The sequence below is a fragment of the Python bivittatus genome, unplaced genomic scaffold (assembly GCF_059951505.1).
Source record: "Python bivittatus isolate LINGU-HERP-01145 unplaced genomic scaffold, Pbiv_v1 ctg000020_np1212, whole genome shotgun sequence".
In the NCBI taxonomy this organism is placed as follows: Eukaryota; Metazoa; Chordata; class Lepidosauria; order Squamata; family Pythonidae; genus Python; species Python bivittatus.
The window spans coordinates 100,256,475-100,279,001 of NW_028277030.1; the positions used below are offsets into that span (position 1 = coordinate 100,256,475).

Below are 22,527 nucleotides of genomic sequence, written 5' to 3' on the forward strand. Positions count from 1 at the left end.
GAACAAGTCCTTTTCTTATATGTCATTGCGTTGTAGAGGTGTGTGCAAGAAACAAAAACAATCGGCTAGATTCAGAGCTATGTAATAGTTCTATAAATAAAAGTATTTAGTTAACCTGGACAAAATTAATACATATTAAGTACAAAGAATCACAAAAGGAATATTATCATGTTTTTATAAGATTAAATATTGCTGTTATATACTAGTAATAAGGATGAAGGTTAGAAGATTTTCTGGAGTCAAAACTTTCTGTTGAAATTCCACTTAGGTGATTTTGGTAGTTCCAAAGTTATTTGATGTCTTATTGTTTATTGCTCAACGTTATTTTTTCTCCACATATAAAAGCTTTTAATTTCTTTGAATATGTTGTTCAAACTGCAGAAAGTAAGCTAGATATTAAGTTTGTTCATATCAAATAATGTGGCTCAAATACTTGTGCACACTGTGGATATTGGGATAAATATACTAATTAGAATCTAATCATTTACTTAGTTAAAATTTCCAGAAAATCTTTTAGTTTAAAATTTTATGAAAAACCCACACGTAGTAGTACATAGTCATATGTACTTTTTCATCCTTAGACGTAAAATCAACTTTTAAAAATATATTTTATTATAAAAGTTGAAATTGAATGTTTCAGAATTAATCGTAAGAGATGCAGTTTTAAATAAAAACAGATGAAGAGGCTGTCTCAAATGTTACAAAGCTATTTCCTCAGTTTCTGAATTCTGAATTGAGAACAAAATTGAATAGTTTGACCTTGATGCAAGCAATATTGTTTCCTTAGAGTTTGAATAACAAGCTCTATAGCATAAATTTGCATGCATTCCAATGACTCCATGAGATTTATAAAGTATTTTATTATGCTTTAGAGAATATGTACATCCATAGAAATAGCTTTTTTCATTTTGGAAGTATGTGTAATGGCTATCAGGTAACTCCTTGATTAGGGTTTCCTTGAACTCCTGTGAGAAAAGCAGGGTATAAATCTGAGAAATAAAAGTAGAAGTGAGAATCAGTGTTTTTAAAAATCACATTGCTACAACATTAGAAAATATTTTCTTAACTCTCTTCCCTTTTTCCTTCTTGCTTAGTACCTGTTCAGAACCCCTTCAGGTAATTTTCTACATGTTTAATTCTAGATAAGTTAATTAAATTGCACTTAAACCAAGGTATTGGTGGAATGGATCTGACTTTCAAACCACAAATCAATGTCTTTAAATATGGTTCTTTCATTTGGAATTGTGCTCATGCCAGACCTATTAGCATATAAGATCCACTTACCAAAGTCACATCTACTTACCAAAGTCACTTACATGCTGAATGGCAATTCTGGGAGTTGAAATCCACACATCTTGCTAAGTTTAAGATTTAGTTTTCTAAATCTGGAGTTATAACATCATGCTTATCTATTTTCAAGTATTAAATACTGGAAGGCAACAAGTGGTGTTAATTTTCTGATTTGGGCAATTTTGGAATACACTTAACACCTTTGGTTCGATGGACAGGATTGAAATATACTAAAACTCTAATGTCTCTGGAAACAATTTTGTCAATTAGAAAGCTATGGAACATAATGTCTAATTTAAAAAAAAGGACCCAGTTTGACTCTTTTCCCATGCCAAATTGACTTTATGGGGAAACCCAACTTTAAAAATTGGGGAAAAGATGGTGATATGGAAAAATTGGATGCAAGCGGGAATATTGACTTTGTAACAACTGATAGATGATGAAGATGAATTTTTAACGTATGCTGTGTTAAGAGCTAAATATCATTTATCAGACCTAACCCAATGGCAATATTTACAATTACAATATTTGTTAACAACACTGTTTGGGCCAGCAGCATTTTCAGCTTCTGAGACACCTGAGATATTAGAACAACTTGTTAAATCCTTTTAAAACTAAAAAACCTACTATTAGTTTGTATAGATATTTGTTATCAATAAATCAATTTGATATGCATATGCTAAGGGATTAGTGGAATAAAGAATTAGAGGTTTCTATATTGCCTGGACAATGGGACAGTGTCTTAACTTTTATAGTGTCTTAACTTCTTCCCCCTTTTTTTTTTTACTGTTTTTAGCATTTTTTGCTAACCTCAGCTCATGTTGAACTTTAGTTTTCCTCAACCCATCCCTTGGCTATCTGTATGGAATCATATACATGATTACTTGTCCTCCTTTCTTCCTCCTATATATGTCCTTTTTGGTTTTGAGGTGTGTACTAAACTTTTTGTACAGGTATATTGACTGTTTCTGGTGTCTTCTATTTCTTTTCCTCATTGAAATTATTTGCAATTATGCTTTCATTGCCTTTTTTAAGGAACTCCTCCTACTATTTGCTGTGAGATGATTAAAGTTCATAATACACTTTGACTACACTCAGCTTTATTTTTTCTTTAAATCAAAAACTACAACACTGCATGGTCTTCCCCTTTTCTGTTTTTTCTTCTAAGTCTTCCCTGTTGGTTAAGATCAGATTAACAATAGCTGATTCCTTCGTGTATCCCTCTATCCTCTAAAGTTGTCAACAAAACGGATCAGTTAACATGTTCAAGCAAACTGAGATTTTTTTTTTTTTTGAGATTTATCAATATTGTAAGAGGCATAGATCTCTGCATAGATCTGTAGCATGTAAACAATTGTGTGCATAAAATATATATTGATCGTTGGCATTTCCTAATTTTGATGGTGTTTCTATTTATGCTATTTCATTTTACAGAATAATAGAGTTTAGAAATGGAAAGTTTATTGGGAAACAGGTGTGATTTTTTTTAAAAAAGATTTTTGTTCTCAAGTTTACTTTCAGAGTTTAGTTTGAATACTTCATTTCTACAAGTTCCACAATTGCTATCCCATTAAATAATACACACTACATTAGTAATATGGCACAATAAGAATTCTTTCTATTGATAGAAACTTCAAGAGATTTATAGCTGTCTCAGTTAACTATTTGCAAAACCATCCTTTTTTATGATTGTTTGCCATCTAGAATCACTAGTTTAAGATGGATGGCTATACAAATAAAATAAAATAAATTATTCTTGAGCATTTATAGTTTAGAAACACTAATGCAGCAGCATTGCTAATTAATATATACATTCCAGAAGAGTAAAAAACTAATAATTATAAAATCATAGAGTAAGAAAGAGCCATTTAGGCAGAGTCCAATCTCTTGCCTCATGGAGGAATTTCAAATTAAAGCACCCATGACACATAGTTGTCCAGCTGCTACTTGATCAAAGAATGTCAAAATAGTGAAAGTATTATTTATAAACCAAACAATCTAAAAGTATAAATACCAAAACAAAACAAAAAAACCAAAAACCCAAGAAATCAGCCAGGCCATTTTAGAAAGCCTGTCCAAAGTTCAGTTTGCAAATGAAAAAAGTCTTACCAAACTACACCAGGAAAAGCTCTAGACAGGGAAAGTTATAACATAATGATATTACCAAGAGGAATTTCCTATCTCAACAAGAGCTCAACATGTAATAGCGAAAGCAATACCTGTACAGCCAGTCTTAAAATCTGGGCAAACATATAGATGGAGACAGAACATAAGATAATCATGTCTTAGCCTTTAAGAAATCATAAGCTAGCACCTTGAGCTTTGGAAGAGTCAGTCAGTAAACTTAATATAAATAATACAATATACAGGTAAATTTTGTTTTTCAAAAAAGAAGTCTGTTGCTTATGCTTGAAACTTTCAAACTATTTTTTAAGACAGCAATAGTGGAGTCTGGAAGCATGGATAATTGAATCCAAGTCTGTCTTCTCTAAAAGAAGCTGAAGGTGATAAATGGTGCTCCCTGCTAATGCTATTGCCTGACTTTCAGGAGACAATAACTAGTCCACAAACCTCTAGAGCTTATTTTTAGGACAGGTGGTCGTTGCAGTGACAAAGGGGAATTGGATCTCCTGTTCGTTCCTTTGACAAAAGCTATTGTATCAACAGGAATTAGTTTTAAGAGAAATTATCTGGACTATCAAAATTACACTTAATGCTACTGTGTTTCTATTCTGATTTAGAGACTATTGCTTATTATAAAAATGGCTTTGTTATGAAGTTGATCAGTATGTAAAATCTGACAGGGACAGGAATGAAAGTTTTGTTCATAGAAATGAGAGGAAAGGGGGGAAGCACTCTGGAGGCAGCCTTGCATTAAAACATTGGAATAAACTGTTAAAGAATCTTGGTGGCTCGTATTAGTAAAGAGAACACAATATCAGACAAACATATCTTAGAAATGCATTTTAAAAATAATTTTTTAAAAAATGGTGTCAGGCCTCAACAGTTCTCTTGAAAAAGTCTGTTTTCAACTTTTTCCAGGAGGTAGATAATGTTAGAGATAGGCCAGCCCCACCACAGGGGGGGGAAAAAAATACTTCCAGGCTTTGGCCTCCTAACATCCTAAAAATGAGAAACAACCAGCTGCTTTTTCAGCACAATCAAAGCAGTTGGGTTGACTTTAGTGGAGAGATATGATCCTGCAGGTAGCTCAGTGGTAAGCCATGAAGGGCTTTACTGTGTAAGTTAAAATCAGCACTTTGATTAAACATTGCACTGATGTTTAACTATTGTCTAATTTTAATCAGACTAACAATTGTTTGATAACACCTTAGGTGCCAATGTTCTTTTGTTAAAGCTTAGTAAAATCTAATAGAAAAAGATTAATGATAAAATTGTGAGAAGTAAATTATATAATTTTTCCCCATTCTGAACTTTTTAGCTAAGTTTATTTATAAAATTAAATTTCCATTTCTGACAAATCACTATCTTCTCTAGAAGCACTGTTGTGTGTCTACCTGGTTTTCAGCTTAGGCACTACATTTCTAAGGAGAGCAATTGTTCCATTTATCTCCTTGGCTTCACTCTTAAAAGGATGCTAAATGGTGTTCTAAATCCACATGAGGTGCCTTATGTTCTTCATCATACTTCATTTGCTTAATTATTTTTAATCTTAACAGTGAAAGCAGTTGTGTTAAATCAGGTTGTCAGCTCATTAATCATTTAGTATAAAAACTTGATCTGTCCTGTTTCATACCAAATTGTACAATAGTCTATATTTTTCAAGGACAATCTTTAAAATACTTGTTTGATAATCATTGTTTTTCCTGGAATATTAGACAACTGTTTGGAGGAATTAAAACAATTTTATTTTTTAATAGTAATTTAATTAAAAATTACAAGTAAAAAGATAAAAACTAATACAAACTTTAAAAGAATAATGAGAAAAAGTGCAGTAAAGAAAAAAATAGAAAAATAGAAAAGAAAGAAAAATAAGAATATGGTAAAGAAAAAAATGACTTCCCCTTCATCATAACAAGTATGAACAATTTTAGTAACTTATCACCTTTTCTTAAAATACTTAAGAATAAATATTCTCTCTTAATTCTTAAAATGATCTCTTCTTCCCATATTCCCTCTTATCTATAAACAAATCCTTAAAACCACATCGTTCAGTCCTGATGTCAGCAAAAGTCCATTAAGGGTTACCAGAGATAACAATATGTCTATTTTAACCTGATCAAATAAACCAACTTTATATTCCTTCCTTTTATTTTTAACAATCTTGATCTTTAGTCCCTTCAAATAATGTCCTAGAACTTGATTTCTTTTCATTTTTTCTTTGTCCCTTCCCACAAAATTCTTCAAAGCTTTAAAAGTCTCTTTTGTAAATCCAATATAGGAAAGTTATCTAGGTCACTCTTTTGATTTGTTATTTGTATATTCCTTTTAATTAAGACATCAGCTGGTTTCATTTGTATATCCAGTGTATCACCTTTTTCCATATCATTCTTGTAACCTTTCATTTTTAAATCCACTTTCATATCAGTGTCAGTCTTGTCTGGTAAAATTTGTTCCTCTTCCATAACATTTTTTAAACACAGTCTATCTATAGAGGCAGATACTTTTAAAATTAACTTCTGGGTCCATTGTTCAAAAATATCCCTCAATATGTCCAATGTTAAAATATTTTGCTCCATTGCTTAGTATTACTAAGTCAAATGTAAATATTCTTCTCCTTTACTTGTACTCTTTAGTTCCTTCTGGTTCCCCCTAGTGTCCAACCTTCAAAGTCTCATCCTATCATGTTTTTTTTTTAAAGAAAATTCAAAACAAAAGCATTTTCCCATGGGAAGGATTCTTATATTTAATTCCAAAATCTTATTTCAAATCCATCTGGACCCTTAGTCCGTTTGTAACTTTGTGAAATCAAAGTTCTTATCACCTTTTGCTGTTTATTCCAAAATATTTTTTTCAGATTCTTAAACTTGTATTTAAAACTTCTTTCACTAAGGATTGAAGGAAACTCACCTGGTGCTGTAAAACTTGTCAGTCCAAAGATTCCTAACAGCTGAAATTATTCTTCATTTAACAGCTGAAAAGCAGTTAACAATTTCCTTTTTTTAAAAAAAGAACTTTATTAAATTTAAATAAATAAAATGTAGAAAGATCAAGGAAGAAAAAGAAGATAGCGACAGAAAGAAATTTTTTTTAAAAAGTAACTTCCAACTTTCTTTCATATAGATAGATATAAAATACATTCACCTCTTACTCTAATATTTAAAAAGCTACAAAATAAATCTACAGTACTGTGCAAAAGTTTTAGTCAGGTGTGAAAAAATGCTGTAAAGTAAGAATGCTTTCAAAAATATATATTGTAATTGTTTATGTTTATCAATTTACAAAATGCAAAGTGAGCAAACGGAAGAAAAACCCAAATCAAATCAATATTTGATGTGACCACCCTTTGCCTTCAAAACAGCATCAATTCTTCTAGGTACACTTGCACACAGTTTTTGAAGGAACTTGGCAGGTTCCAAACATCTTAGAGAACTAACCACAGATCTCCTCTGGATGTAGGCTGCCTCAAATCCTTCTGTCTCTTCATGTAATCCCAGACAGACTCGATGATGTTGAGATCAGGGCTCTGTGGGGGCCAAATCATCACTTCCAGGACTCCTTGTTCTTCTTTATGCTGAAGATAGTTCTTAATGACATTGGCTGTATATTTGGGGTCGTTGTCCTGCTGCAGAATAAATTTGGAGCCAATCACACGCCTCCCTGATGGTATGGCATGATGGATAAGTATCTGCCTGTATTTCTCAGCATTGAGGACACCATTGATCCTGACCAAATCTCCAACTCCATTTGCAGAAATGCAGCCCCAAACTTGCAAGGAACCTCACCATGCTTCACTGTTGCCTGCAGACACTCATTATTGTAGCTGCTCTCCAGCCCTTTGGCAAACATACTGCCTTCTGCTACAGTCAAATATTTCAAATTTTGACTCATCAGTCCAGAACACCTGCTGCCATTTTTGTGCACCCCAGTTCCTATGTTTTTGTGCATAGTTGAGTCGCTTAGCCTTGTTTCCACGTCAGAGGTATGGCTTTTTGGCCGCAATTCTTCCATGAAGACCACTTCTGGCGAGGCTTCTCCGGACAGTAGATGGGCGTACCTGGGTCCCACTGGTTTCCACCAGTTCTGTGCTGATGGCACTGCTGGACATCTTCCGATGTCGAAGGGAAGTGAGCATGATGTGTCTTCCATCTGCTGCATTAAGTTTCCTTGGGTGACCACTGCATCTACGGTTCTCAGCATTGCCCGTTTCTTTGTGCTTCTTCAAAAAGTTTGAACAGTACATCTTGAAACCCCAGTCTGCTTTGAAATTTTTGCCTGGGACAGACCTTGCTGATGCAATATAACTACCTTGTGTCTTGTTGCGCTGCTCAGTCTTGCCATGGTGTATGACCTGTGACATAAAACTGTCTCCCACAACCTCACCTTAGTCGCAGAGTTTGGCTGTTCCTCACCCAGTTTTAAACCTCCTACACAGCTGTTTCTGTTTCAGTTAATGACTGTGTTTCAACCTACATATGAAATTGATGATCATTAGCTCCTGCTTGGTATCATTGGTTAATCATACACCTGACTCTGATCCTACAAGATGCCTGACTTTGTGCAAGTGTACAAAGTGTGCAAGTGTAAGAATTGATGCTGATTTGAAGCCAAAGGGTAGTCAAACCAAATATTGATTTGATTTAGATTTTTCTTCTGTTCGCTCACTTTGCATTTTGTAAATTGATAAACATAAACAATTACAATATATATTTTTGAAAGCATTCTTATTTTACAAAAATTTTTCACACCTGCCTAAAACTTTTGCACAGTAGTGTATATCAGCAAAAAGTATAAAACAGATTAATACAAAGTATTTCTATGCATATAGAATAAATCAATCATTAAACCCCAAAATCAAAGTTTCATTTTTTTGAGTCTCAAGTAAAAAGTCTAAGAGTGGTTTCCAAATAGAAACAAAGCTAGACGATATCTTCTTTAATCAAAGTAGTCAATTTCACCATCTCCACCAATTCCATTAGTTTCACTATCCATTCTTCAGCTGTGGGTATTTCCAGAAGTGATTAGAAAAGGAAGAATGTGAACCCTTTTGAAGGGGCTAACTGCGGTTTGGCCAGATGGTTATTTCCTCATCTCCAAGAGCTCTAAACCCACCGGAGACAACTGTGTTGCGGTCTCCTTGCGAGGAACAACTGTATGGAGCACTTGTGGGTGATCTCAAGTCCTCTTGTCTGGAGAGGAATTACAAAGAGCCAGTTTACTCACTGGCTGTTCATTTTGCCATGGTTGTCGGCTCTGCTTTTAGCGGACCTATCTTCAGTTCCCCATTTCTTCCCTGGAAGTCGAATTAAAACAATTTTAAATGTAATAGAAACAGCTGAAACATAAAGATAAAGATATTGAAAATATTAGAAATGTCGTGCATTAGAAATGACTTATGTGGCACTTTCAAAGTTTTTGGATCTTGTTTGGTTTGAGTTTACAGCCATTGTGGTTCTGACTTTTTAGAAAAGCAGATGTTGCTGTGGTTAGATCATTATAGCTCTCTTCAAAAAATGTTTGCTTCCAATCATACGCTAAAAACTCCCCCAAGACCCAACATCTTACAAACAAGTGATGTTTAAATGGAGTAGCCCCTATAATATTAAAAATACATTTTTACCAAATTAGACAGTGTTTTCACTACTGATATAAAAAAGAACTTTGAATTTGCAATTTCTTCAGGAGATTCATTGAAAGTATTTTAGTTTAATAACTCCCCTTTTAGTTCAGTGGGTAAATCCTATGAGAATTACTGACATTTACAGAACCGGTCTTCAAAACAAATTTATCAAACTATAGAAAAGATGCTGACAAAAGTCATTTTGTTTATTTTATTTATATCCCAACTTTCATGAGGGATATAAATAAAAAAAAAATGAGGGTGGCTCATATGGTATTATTTCTCACTTCATTTTATATCCACAACAGCAACCCCACGACAACAAAATGAGAGTTCGTAGAGAGAAGGTTCTAATAAGATGCAAGACAAACTCATAAACAGTACCAGTAATTAAAACTTAATCTTTAGAGCAGAAGTAAGCAATTTATAGCACTCTAGATATCGCTAAACTATAGCTTTCAGCATGTGTCACCAGTGGTCAGGATTATTAGGGCTCAACAACATCTAGAGTGACACAGGCTGCTTGCTCCTGATCTAGAAGATGCATAGCGATGTTAATGAATAGACTGAAAATAAAGGATTTTAGGAAATAGGAATTGGTTTGGTTATAGTTTGGGAAGGATTAAGTATGCAAGCTCTCTCTACCATAGCTCTTCAAATGTTACTACTTATTTGAAACAGAATGAATAAAGAACAGAAAGCAAAAGATTAATAAGATTCACCACTTGAAGGAGAACCGGAGAAGAGCTGTTATATAGGGTTTTATAAGTCATAACCAGCATCTTGAATTGTACCAGAAATAAACTTGTAGCCAATGCAGCAATCTTAATATTGTGGTAACAGTATTCAACACTGTTCAGCTATTAAAATGGTCCTTACCTGCCAATGTATGGGCAGCTGCATTTTGTACCAATTGATGATTTTATGTTGTCTTCAAGGGACATGTAAAGTAGAGCATGTTGCAATAATCTGAATCTGAAATAATAAGAGCCTGAGCAACTGTCACTAAGGGATCAACTCTCAAAAGGGCCACAACAGGCGTACCAGCCAAAGTGGGACAAAGTTCCCCTTGGCCATAAGCTTCATCTACTGTTCTAGAAAAAGTGATGAATCCAGTGAAACTCCTAAACTGAAGATCTGCTCCTTGAGGGGAGTATAGCCCTATCCAGTGCTACAGTAGGGATGACTGGTGAACCTGAAGGCTTCTGTACAAACAGTTACTAGAACTGGCTGGGATTTAACTTTAGCCTGTTTCATCCCCTCTGGATCTTTATAGCCTTCAGATGCTGGTCATCTCCTGCCCAGCACATAATGGAACTGTGCAATTGAATGTCATCTGCATATTAATGATACTGTACCCTGAATCTGTGGATGTCTTCCCATAGCAGTTTCCATACAGATGTTAAATAGCATTGGGGAGATCATTGAGCCTTGTGGCATTACAAAATGGAGCAACCAGGACCTTGAACTCTCTGCTCCCATTAGTATTGACTGGATCTCAAGAAGAAGTGAAATCAATTTCAAAACAGTGCCCCCAATTTCCAGCCCTCCAGAAAGATATTAGAGGTGATGGTATTAAATACCACTAGCCAGGGGAGCTGCACTCCTTCCATCAATTTCACATTGAAGATCATCTCCAAGAGCAGCCAGTTCAGATCTATTCCCTCTCCACATCTAAACCCTGACTGCAAGGAATTCTGGTAATCTGTTTACTCCAGGATTATTTGCAACTATATTCCAACCACCTTTTCTAAAATCTTCCCTAAAATGGTGTGATGAAATGGAATTATGAAGGCCAAGCTCAGGGAGATAAACATTTTCTTAGCTCACCAGAACCGCGTGGGAGGAACAAGAGGATGAGACTGGCACCTCCCTGAGGAATTCACACTGTTGTGGCTGGAGGACTTTGGGAACTGGGGTTTTAGTCTGAGAAGATTCTTGCTAGAGGTTGTAGCTAATAAATATAGCTGGACTGAATCGGCATTGTCTCTTGGAGTTCCTTGGGCTAGGCCTGACAAATGGGGAAGTTACTGTTGCTGTTGTTATTTTGATTCATATAACCTCCCATCTTGCATATGTGACTCTAGGAGGAAACTTGGAAGCCAGAGGAAAATGATTTAATACAGTTAGATCAAAAGATGGCCTGTTTATATGGGAGAGCATCTCTGCTTTCTTCAAGGAGATAGGCACCACTCCTTCCCTCAAAGAGATATTAGCCAGTTCCTGAATCCAGATATTCCTCCTACTTCTCACTGCCTAAAGGAGCTAGGTGGAGAAACACTTCAGTCTGCAGATAACCATAATTATGCTACAAAGGATCCTGTGGGCATTCTCAGACTCTACAAGCTGAAAAGAGTCTCAGGTCACCTTGCAAGATCTTGCCCCAGTTATCTCATTTCATACTGCCAAAGTAAACTTAAGATATAACTGAATACAAGCAATTTTATCAGTGATATGCTTAGCAAACCTGTTACAGCAGCCCTAATGTAGATTTCCAAATTTTGTTTTTTACCCAGAAGATTTTGGTTACCTACAACACAACCACTATAGCACATTCAACTGATATAATAATGATGGGGAGTTATTGTTGCTTTGTTTTCTTGATCACCATAGTGTAGGCCTGAATGTACAGTCATGTGAAAAAGAAAGTACACCCTCTTTGAGTTCTATGGTTTTACATATCAGGTCATCATAAAAATCATCTGGTCCTTAGCAGTTCTCAAAAGTAGGTAAATACAACCTCAGATGAACAACAACACATGACATACTACACCATGTCATAATTTATTTTACAAAAAGAAAGCCAAAATGGAGAAGCCGTGTGTGAAAAAGTAAGTACACCTTATAATTCAATAGCTTGTAGAACCACCTTTAGCAGCAATAACTTGAAGTAATCGTTTTCTGTATGACTATCAGTCTCTCACATGTTGTGGAGGAATTTTGGCCCACTCTTCTTTACAACATTGCTTCAGTTCATTGAGGTTTGCGGTTATTTGTTTATGCACAGCTCTCTTGAGGTCCCGCCACAGCATTTCAATTGGATTGAGGTCTGGACTTTGACTGGGCCATTGCAACACCCTGATACTTTTCTTTTTCAGCCATTCTGTTGTAGATTTGCTGGTGTGCTTTGGATCATTGTCCTGTTGCATGATCCAGTGTTGGCCAAGCTTTAGCTGTTGGACAGATGGCCTCATATTTGACTCTAGAATACTTTGGTATACAGAGGAACTCATGGTCGACTCAATGACTGCAAGGTGCCCAGGTCCTGTGGCTGCAAAACAAGCCCAAATCATCACCCCTCCACCACCGTGCTTGATGGTTGGTATGAGATATTTGTGCTGATATGTTGTGTTTGGTTTTCACCAAACATGGCACTGTGCATTATGGCCAAACATCTCCACTTTGGTCTCATCTGTCCAAAGGACAGTGTTCCAGAAGTCTTGTGATTTGTTCAGATGCAACTTTGCAAACCTAAGCTGTGCTGCCATGTTCTTTTTAGAGAGAAGAGGCTTTCTCCTGGTAACCCTTCCAAACAAACCATACTTGTTCAGTCTTTTTCTAATTGCAGTGTCATGAACATTAACATTTAACATGCTAACTGAAGCCTGTAGAGTCTGAGATGTAACTTTTAGGTTTTTTGCAATTTCTCTGAGCTTTGCATGGTCTGACCTTGGGATGAATTTGTTGGGGCATCCACTCCTGGGAAGATTGGCAACTGTTTTCCACTTGTGAATAATCTTCCTCACTGTAGATTGATGGACTTTAAATTGTTTGGAAATGGCCTTATAACCCTTCCCAGATTGATGGGCAGCAGCAATTGCTTCTCTAAGATCATTGCTGATGTCTTTACTCTTTGGCATTGTGTTAACACACACCTCAATGCTCAAGACCAGCAAACTCCTAAAACTTCAGTTTTTATAGAGGTAATCACACTTGCTGATGATCAATTGATCAAGGGCATTTGATTAGTAACACCTGGCTGCTACTTAGCCTCTTCATACCTATGGAAACAGTAAGGGTGTACTTAGTTTTTCACACATGGCTTCTCCATTTTGGCTTTCTTTTTGTAAAATAAATGATGACATGGTGTAATATGTCATGTGGCGTTGTTCCTCTGAGGTTGTATTTACTTACTTTTGAGAACTGCTAAGGACCAGATGATTTTTATGATGTCCTGATACATAAAACCATAGAACTCAAAGAGGATGTACTTTTGTTTTTCACACAACTGTAGGCTCATACCTGTCTTTGATCATATTCATTCCTCATCTTAAGCTTGAGGAAATGTGTTTTTGTTTGTATTTAATGGTGTTTAATTCCCTCTTCAAACTCTGTCATATATTTTAATATTTAAATTATAAATATGAATAGAAGAATAAAAATGACACTTTGTTTATGAATATCGTTCATGCACAATATTCATGTGTATTAAGACTGTGCAGACTTCCTGATTTGAAGGAGCAAAGAAGGAGCAGCAATAACTTCCCCATTTTAGGGAAAATTTTTAGAAAAGGTGGTTGGAATATAGTTGCAAATAATCCTGGAGTAAGCAGATTACCTGAATTCCTTGCAGTCAGGGTTTAAATGTGGAAAGGGAATAGATCTGAATTGGCTACAACTACCTGATCCCAGGAAAAAATATGTTTGATTTAAGCAGGTGATGATAGCTGCAGTGTGGGCATCCATGTATGCTCCAAATCGCCTTTTTCCCTTTGAAACAGAGTCTGCACAGCTTAATATATAAGTGGCCCACATAGAGCATTCATATACATTCCCCAACACTTGACTATATTTAAATAATGCTTTCTTCTTCTTTTCTGAACTTACTTTCCTTCTAAATCTTTTAGTTTGATGTTATGGCTGTAGGACTAAAATTGATCTGTGGTCCTTTTGCAATGTCTAAAGGTTAGTTAAACTAGAATTACTGCTATGCATGTTTCATTACATCATGACACAGCAACTGCAATCTCAATTTATTGATTAAATTATTTGGCAACCCTCATAATTGTAATATGTAAAAATAATAAATATTGCACATCTGTTTATTGGTATATCTAAACATTTTGCAAATCAAGAAGTAAATACAGAATGCAGCAGTTTCTTTAATGAAAATAGATTATGTGCCATCAAGTCAGCAGCCAAATAGATAGATTTTCTCTGTGACAATCTGTCCCTAACCTGGTCTTGTAGTCTTTCAATGGTGTACCCAGTGCTCCTGTAATCAAGTCCATCCACCTTGTGGCTGGTCATCCTCTTCTTCTCTTTTCTTCCACCTTTCCCAGAATTAGAGACTTTTCCAGAGAGCTAGGTCTTTGCATAATGCATCTGAAATAGGATGATTTGAGCCTGATCATTTGTGCCTTGAGTGAGATTTATGACAATAGTCAATAGAAATTGACAAATGGATCAAAACAGACAATAGTTTTGCTCTTGGTCTTTAGATAAACTATAGTCATTTTTAAAGTATTTGTAAAGAGCAATGTATTGCCTGTCTAATGTACATAATCTGTATTGATACACAATATAGAAAAAATGCAAGGTGCAAAGAATCCTTGAACCTTTCCTCAGTAAGAAAGAAATGACAGCATTCTGAATGGCACTTCAGATTCCTTGTTCATGAAACCAATCTACTTCAAAGGTCAGTATCTTTTTAACACAGTAGCTAGATTTCAGGGCTGCAGATCTATTTATCTCAGGCAATGAAGTAGCATACTTATGTCTAAACTTACAGACTTTTTATTATGAAAAAGACTAAGTAAGAACACTTAGTTCTATAACAACTTTTATATATAGTTAGAGCTTTATTGTACAGAGGAATAATACATCATGAATTCTTATTTGCAGGCAAGTGGTACAGTCTAAACATTAGTTTATCATCTAGTTCTTGTGTGAACTAGCATAAATGGAAGTTGCTGAACAGAAGTTATTCACAGTTTAACAGTAGAGTGGTGTATTAAGTATAGAGGGTTTTTTTCTTACCTTTCTATGATTTAATAATGTAGTAAATATTAATATGAAGGAATATTGATTGGTAACAATTTAAAGCATAAAGTTAGTCTTTAGTTGGTCCAGTAGGAGGCAAACTGTATAAATGCTATTTTTCATCATGGAAATGTTACTGAATATTCAGTATATGAATATTTTGCTCAACTGCAGTAGAATTTCAATGTGTATTTCTTGAAATACAGTGTTAAGAGTATATCAATTTACATAACATTTTCTGATTTTAATTGTAAATCTGAAATAAATTTTAAATTAGAAATTATTGTTATTTATAATTTGTTCATTCACATCATGCTTTATGTTTGTTTTAAGTTGTTTTTCTCTTTTTCATATAACTGTATGGTTCCCGTTTTCATATAACTGTATGGCCATTTGGATTTGCAGCTTAGGGAGAGTTTAAACTTTGCTTTATCTTAAGAGAAATTTTGGAGAGAGTAGTTGTGTGGTAGTCTGGTTTTCCTGCCATGGTTTTCTTAATTTTTTTCCCTTCCTTGATTTGAAGAAATACTAGTAAAACTTGGAATTGTCCTACTTCTATATCTAAAAGAATAAATTTAGCATGAACTGATTGAACTCTGCCTTTTCTCTCTTTGCTGGGCAAGGAAACTCCAATACAGTATAATGAGCTATTTCAGCAGTAACTTCTATGCAAAAGGCACTAATGAAGTAGATGCTGATTTAGCCTGCTAATCTAATGTGCAAATTATTAATAAAGTGTTTTTTTGTTTGTGCACATACACTACTTAATGGCACTGCCCGCCCCCCCATTACAAAGCCCTAGTCTTAATTTCCCTTTTTAAGAATATCTGACTATGTTCTTTTTCCAGCATTTCAATATGTATAAAACACATTTTGCCCTTATTTTTTGCTGTGTAAAGTAAATCCAATCTGGTGTAAATTCATTTTATTTACTTTAACCATCCAGGCAAATAAAAATATACAATCATACTACAGAGAAAGATTTGCAGTTGGCATACTAAGAAACTTATTTGTTTTCATAATTTGCTTTTGCTAGTGATAAGACAAAATGGTTGTTCAGGACACAATAGCTATTTTACCTAACTAGGAGGAGTAGTAAAAAACTTGAATTTCTGAGATTTCATCGTGCAATCTTATTGTACAGTTTCTAGCTTTAAATTAGTTTCAGCTATGATGATAAGAGATGCCTTTCATTTAGAAATAAAAGCTAGAAAAAGAAGACAGTCAGAATCATGTACTCTAATGATTAAAAATTGAAAAGGTTAATATGAAGCAGCCAATATGAATATATCCTTTTTCCATGCATTTGATATATTGTAATAGAACTATTGTGACATAATGGTAATAGCTGGAAAAACAGATGCACTCTGAAATTGTTTTGGGGTAATAGATTAATAGAATTCTACAGAACTATAAAACGTCTTTTTAACCCACTTGAGTTCCTGCTGTGGGTATAGTACATTATTATAAGGTGCTTGCTCCTGGGCATAGATATTCTAGACATATGGAGAGCTATAACATTTAAGTAAGTTAAATCAGCCCTGTAATCTTGGTACTGAAAGGAAATTTATAAAAATGTATTGGGTATTTTGTTCTTTTCTGAGGAATTTATTCTGACTTTAGCAGCTATTTTCCTTTTTATTTGTTAAAAAAGGGGCAACTAGAGACAAACGGTCTTATTCCTGGTCATTTCATTTAGCTTCTTAGAAGGGAAAAATGCAAAGTGTAGAGTGAGAGTCCTCTGCCCAACAATCTTTCTTACATTTGTTGAATATTCATTAGCAGCAAAGTCCATTGGTACATTTCAAGAAAATTGTGCTGCTAACTAACTGTGCAGGAAGGAAGTGCTTTGGAAGTGGCTGATCCAATGTTTTCTTAGGCTTACTAGGGCAGCTTCTGAGTCATTGATCCAGATAGCTGATCAAAGTTTTTGCTCTGCTGTCTTTTACCTTCTCAGCTTACTCTACTCTTTAAACTTCTGTATTAATAACTATGAAGAATTTTTAAGCTCTCCTCTTTTTTCCCCCTTGCACCAGGTCCAGCAAGACAATGAATCTGTGTTCCAAATGCTTTGCTGGTAAGTGCAGTATAAAATTGGCTTTGAGGATTTTTTTTCTCCCTTAAAATAATCAGTTGGCAACAATTCCTTTGGAGTTTACGTGTGGTTATCTGTTTCTTTCTGTGTGTGCATGAAACCAGATTCTCCTCATCCTGGTGCTTCATTTGTTTGCTCAAGTTTCTTGAAGCAATCCCCAACGTGTATAAAAACGACATTTCTGCACAAGCACCAATCAAGCCTTCACTCACTGAAGACTACCGAATGTGGAATGCCCTTGAACTTGTCAGCTTATGGCAGAGCGACATTAGTGTTCAGTTTATTGTTTTAGAAAATTGGACTCACTAAGGCAGACTTTAATTATGCTCATTAACATTAAAGTTTGTGTTGTAGCTGCTGTAGTAAATAGAAGAATATTTTTGTCCCAGCCATAACTTCAAGAATAGAATATTTAGAGTGATAGTGACAAATAATTTCAACTCCTGCTTCCTACAATTTTGTTTTAAATTCTTGAATATATAAGGTGCTTTTGACCCTGTGTTTTTGTGATCTCAGTAAGTGGTCATTATTTTACTATCTTATATACGGTGAATAAAAACAGGGAATAAATAAACATTTAAGGTGTGCAGCTGTGCAGTAGTTCTAGATTTTTCTAAATTTGTAAGTCTAAATCCAGTACCCCGGCCTATTCAATATGTTATTCACAGCAGAGATTTTTAGTTCAGATTTATCACAGTCCTACAGCAATATAAGCCTCCATTTAATGGAAATGGTTTTAAAATATGCTATAAATGAAAATATATAATATCACACATTTGATTGATTTTCCACTATGATTTTTAGAGTCTTACCACATATTTAAAGCAAGACTATATAATCTTTTTGTTGCTGTTGTTGGGTGGGTAGACATTTGACCTGTGGATAGAATCAGAATGAAGTAGGTTGAGTTAGACAAAATTTAAGTTTACTTCATTTACATTTATTGCATTTACATTTAGGTAAGTTCTAAGTAAAGTACTGTTAATATGATTATATGTATTTAATAATTTTCCCCTTCTGTCATGTTACACTGCAGTTCAATAAGGAGGCCATATGCAAATCTGAGACTGCAGATTATGCACCCATTTTTAGAAGAAAAAGTTCAGTGGCAGATTATGAGGATTATTTTTTAAATCAAAATGGGAAGCAAATATTTTGTATAGATGCATATGCATATATATTAAAATAAATACATTCGCAACATAGGAAACTTAGATAATGTAAATAGTATTTGCTAGTGTTAAAACTAATTATGAAGATGTTTATTTTAACTATCTATCATAGTATAAATTCTGAAAATAAAGCCAACCACCATTTAGAAACTTTTATTATTGTAAATGTCTGTATTTTTTTAGACTAAGCCATCTCAATAAATTAAGTTTCTGATTGAGATGTTAAATTGAAATTATCTGTTGATAGGTTTGGATTCTAAGTATCAGACCATGTAGCTAGAATAATCTGTCTTCCCAACTTTGAGGTTATTATTAAGGACTTTGTACTATTTATTGGTTGCTTAGTTACCTGCTTTTTAAGTAAATACATATATTTGTTACCAGTCTAATTTGGGCATATTGTGGTTAAAATGTGTCTTCTAACAGTAGTTCTTAAAAACTATTTTTATGTTCTAAAAGTGAGTGTTTAATCCTGCCAGGTTGAGTGGTAAATGCCAAAGAAATGGACATTTTGTTGAACATAATAACTTCACCTATGTTCTAGGGGAATTGACCCTTACTGTAAAATGCAAATAGAATGTGCCATCCTGGATGCAAACTGTTCTTGTCTATTATCAGATTAAAGTAGATACATCATATCTAGTATATCTAGTATTAGATTATTAGTAGAAGGTGAGAGAGAGAGGGAGAGAGAGAGGGAGAGAGGTGGGGAGAGAGAGAGAGAAAGGAAGGAAGGGAGGGAGGGAGGGGGAGGGGGGAGAGAGAGAGAGAGACTCTAGTATAGTAGAAAATGTTAAACTGTGATCTTGATATCTCATGTATTGAAATGAACAAGTCAATATTTAACCTTAATATGTTTCCATGTTTATTATGTGTGAAGAATACCTAAGTGTTTTTTATCTTGACTTTATTTTCTTTTTCTCTCTAGAAAAAAGAAATCCACACAACGAAAAAGGTTAGTAAATGACAAAATTAATGAACTTCATCACCCATGTTGTGTGTGTAATCTAATTGCCTTTGCTCTCATAGAAGTAGAGGTGTGCAGTATTTGGATCCAAAGCATGCAAGGGTGCTTTGGATTCTATGTGGGTGTCTTTTGGTACCTGTCTGTTGCTTCTTTGAATCTGAATTCTGCACATCTCCAGATATAAGACACTAAATGTAATAATTACATGAAATTGTGACTTTTCTAAATATATCAAAATATTTACCTTTTAGATATTGATTATAATTTTATTCCTTTCAACTAAAACTTTACCAAAGATTTATTATGGTCTAATGCAGCCTGTAGTTATAAGACAAAATGTCAAAATATTATAAGGATTTTTAATGATAATATTGGATCTAAGACAAAAGGAAAAACTAAAGATATTGGCATCAGTATGTTTAGCAAATAAGTGACCAAAGCATCAAATGTTGCTTAATAGGGACAATTAATCTACTAAAATAGTAGAGATCAGGGGCCTTAATCCAAATAAAGGATAGATTTTAAAATCCTTCACATTGAAATATATGAGACCTAAGATGCCCCACTCTGGCTACTGGGAATGTTTAGTCAATGCATTGTCTTTCTTTACATTAACTGAAACCTGGGCAGCAATATGGTCACTGCAGTGAATATATTATATAACAGAAGACAGAGAGGAACATGGTCTAGTTACAGATTAATTAGCCAGTCTACTATAAGAAGAGATGAAGAAACATGCTGGTCTTAATTGTAAGTGATTGCTCATACTGAATTCCTTGTTATTTTAAACTACAAAAAAAGGGCACTCATGGAAGTTACACCTTCCTTCAGTATTCTTTGCTGAGATGTTTTCTTCATCTTCCACCAAAGTATCCTGAAGTAGTAGGAAATACCTCTGCATGTTAGGGGAGGGAGGAATATCTGGAAATGGAAATAATGTTCCCAAAATACAGACTTTTGCTAAAATTATATATCTTTCCTTCTTTCCCCAACCATTGTCAGTATCTCAGCATGGCATATTCCTTTCATGTTCCCTTAGTGCTTTCCCTTTGTTCCTCCACTTAGCTGCCACCAGTGACCTAGCATTGCATATCCACCAACCCACTTCCTGATCTTCCCAATCCTTTCCTTTCCTTTCTTTTCCCCTCCCCTCCCCTCCCCTCAGCTGTTGGCATGTAACTTATCTGTCTGGCTGCCTCTCCTCTCCTCTCCTCTCCTCTCCTCTCCTCTCCTCTCCTCTCCTCTCCTCTCCTCTCCTCTCCTCTCCTCTCCTCTCCTCTCCTCTCCTCTCCCCTCCCCTCCCCTCCCCTCCCTGAACCTTTGAATTCAGTTACACTGTTAAACATACATAGGTTGATTTGTTGATCACAGATAACCATAGTTTATTTCTCTGTGTAAGTAATACATGTATGAGAGAAACAGTAATTATTATGTATGACAATGGATTGTATATATATTTAGAAAACAGATCAGTTAATTTTGCAAATCCTGTACCATTTTATAGGCAGTTTTAAATAGTGTATTAATTACATTAATATTTAATTTTTTTTGTCTTGGCTTTGCCCTTTTCTTGAATGTGTCTCTGGATAGTGTGTATATACACATGCACATATAAATGTCTGTCATATGTACACATTTGATCATGAAAAGCTTTAATTTTTATCCATACTGCTGTGTAATTTGAGGATATGTTGTTCCAGCTATGTACTATATCTAAAATAGAAAGTCTGAAGAATATGATTCTGTGCTTTGAGCTGCATCTTCCTCCTTCCTTCCTTCCTTCCTTCCTTCCTTCCTTCCTTCCTTCCTTCCTTCCTTCCTTCCTTCCTTCCTTCCTTCCTTCCTTCCTTCCTTTTGTTTTGACAAGAAAAGTAGTAACAACAGTAGAATAAAAATAGTTTCTACAAGAAATACAAATAATTATTGGAATGGTATTTATAAATTGGTTTGTTCCATAAACTTAAAAAATAATTTGCATACTAACTTTAAAAAAATAGTAAGGTGATAAGAAGAGAATAGAATATAGCTATAGAACTGTAGCACTGTAGTTGAGCCCATATAGTGGAAAGCTGGTAGTCTAAAGCCTCTTTTCCTAGTTCAGAATTCTTTATAGTTTGGATTTCTTTCTCCCTTTTGCAGTAGTTCCTAGTAGTTTCTACTGCCACCACATGTGTTCCAGAGGGCATCTCATCTGTCACCTTTCTCCTAACCTCATTGTGTGCTGCCTTATTGTCAATTAAAAAAAGTAAATATGGAAAAATGAAATAATCTCTATAATGCAATCTCCTGGCTATGTAGCATATAGGTGCATGACTAGAGGATACAGCCCTTCATTGGGAGATAGATCAATGTCACAAGAGATAAACAAAACAAAACTTTGTTAAAAAAAGAAATGAACATTTGTAAAAGCCTTTTTTAACTTTGCAAGACATTTACAGAAGTACATGCAGTGTTCCATATAGGCTACATGATAGCATTGGTGGGCTATAATTAGTGCAATCTCCTTTAGGATATGGGAGCTACTTTAATAATAGATTACAAGAGAGTCTAAAATAAAATTAATAATTTCATGCTCAGTGTGAAGTATAGTTGAATTAAAGGTGACATTAAGCATCCAATTCCCCATAGTTGTACAGAAAAATAAGGATACTTAGGACAGAAAGAAATTAAAGAATCCTATTGCAGTTTCTAGCCAGACATTAGGTATATCTGCAAAACTAAATGATCCATGAAGACACTATTTCTTCTCTTTCAGTTTACTTGAAATTCTCCCTGGAAAGTCTCTAGAAAGTTATTCAAAGGGTGAAGGAGATTGTTCCTAGCTCACTATCATCCCTAGCCCTGTAACGCACGTTCTACCTCTGTTGCCTTCAGAGCTTTCCTTTGTTTTTAAAAACTCTCAAAGTTTCTGCCTCTTGCTGAAGGAATGTTTATTGGTATATCTCTGTGCCTACATTACAGAAATAAATTCTCTCCCTTATGAAGATATTGATTCTACTCCTGGCAGGCAGCTTGTGAATGACTGAGACTGTTTGGGATGTTGGCTGACACAACAGGAAAATTTCCTGTAAAATAGTTTTACTTAATAAAAATGGTCTTTTTTTTATTTTCAGTATAGCTGTAGAATAACACCATAAAAATTGCTGTAGTGTGTAGTTGTTATACTTCAGATTAGTACTCAATGAACAAATGACTCAACATGTCATTTTATGGCTTTATCAGATTGTCTTATAGGTGGCTAAATATATTGTTTTCTACTGTAGTACCAAAACTTTGCATA

The 22,527-nt window shown here is 34.7% G+C and overlaps 1 protein-coding gene across 1 annotated transcript in view; it reads left to right on the forward strand.

Moving 5' to 3' along the window:
* The window catches only part of ZFAND3 (zinc finger AN1-type containing 3), a 140,901-nt gene that overhangs the window by 18,353 nt on the left and 100,021 nt on the right, over window positions 1-22,527 (forward strand). The window contains exons 2-3 of the mRNA XM_088145378.1: window positions 17,050-17,090; window positions 19,209-19,235. Coding sequence (XP_088001504.1) covers window positions 17,050-17,090; window positions 19,209-19,235 — 68 coding nt within the window. The remainder of the gene's footprint in view (window positions 1-17,049; window positions 17,091-19,208; window positions 19,236-22,527) is intronic.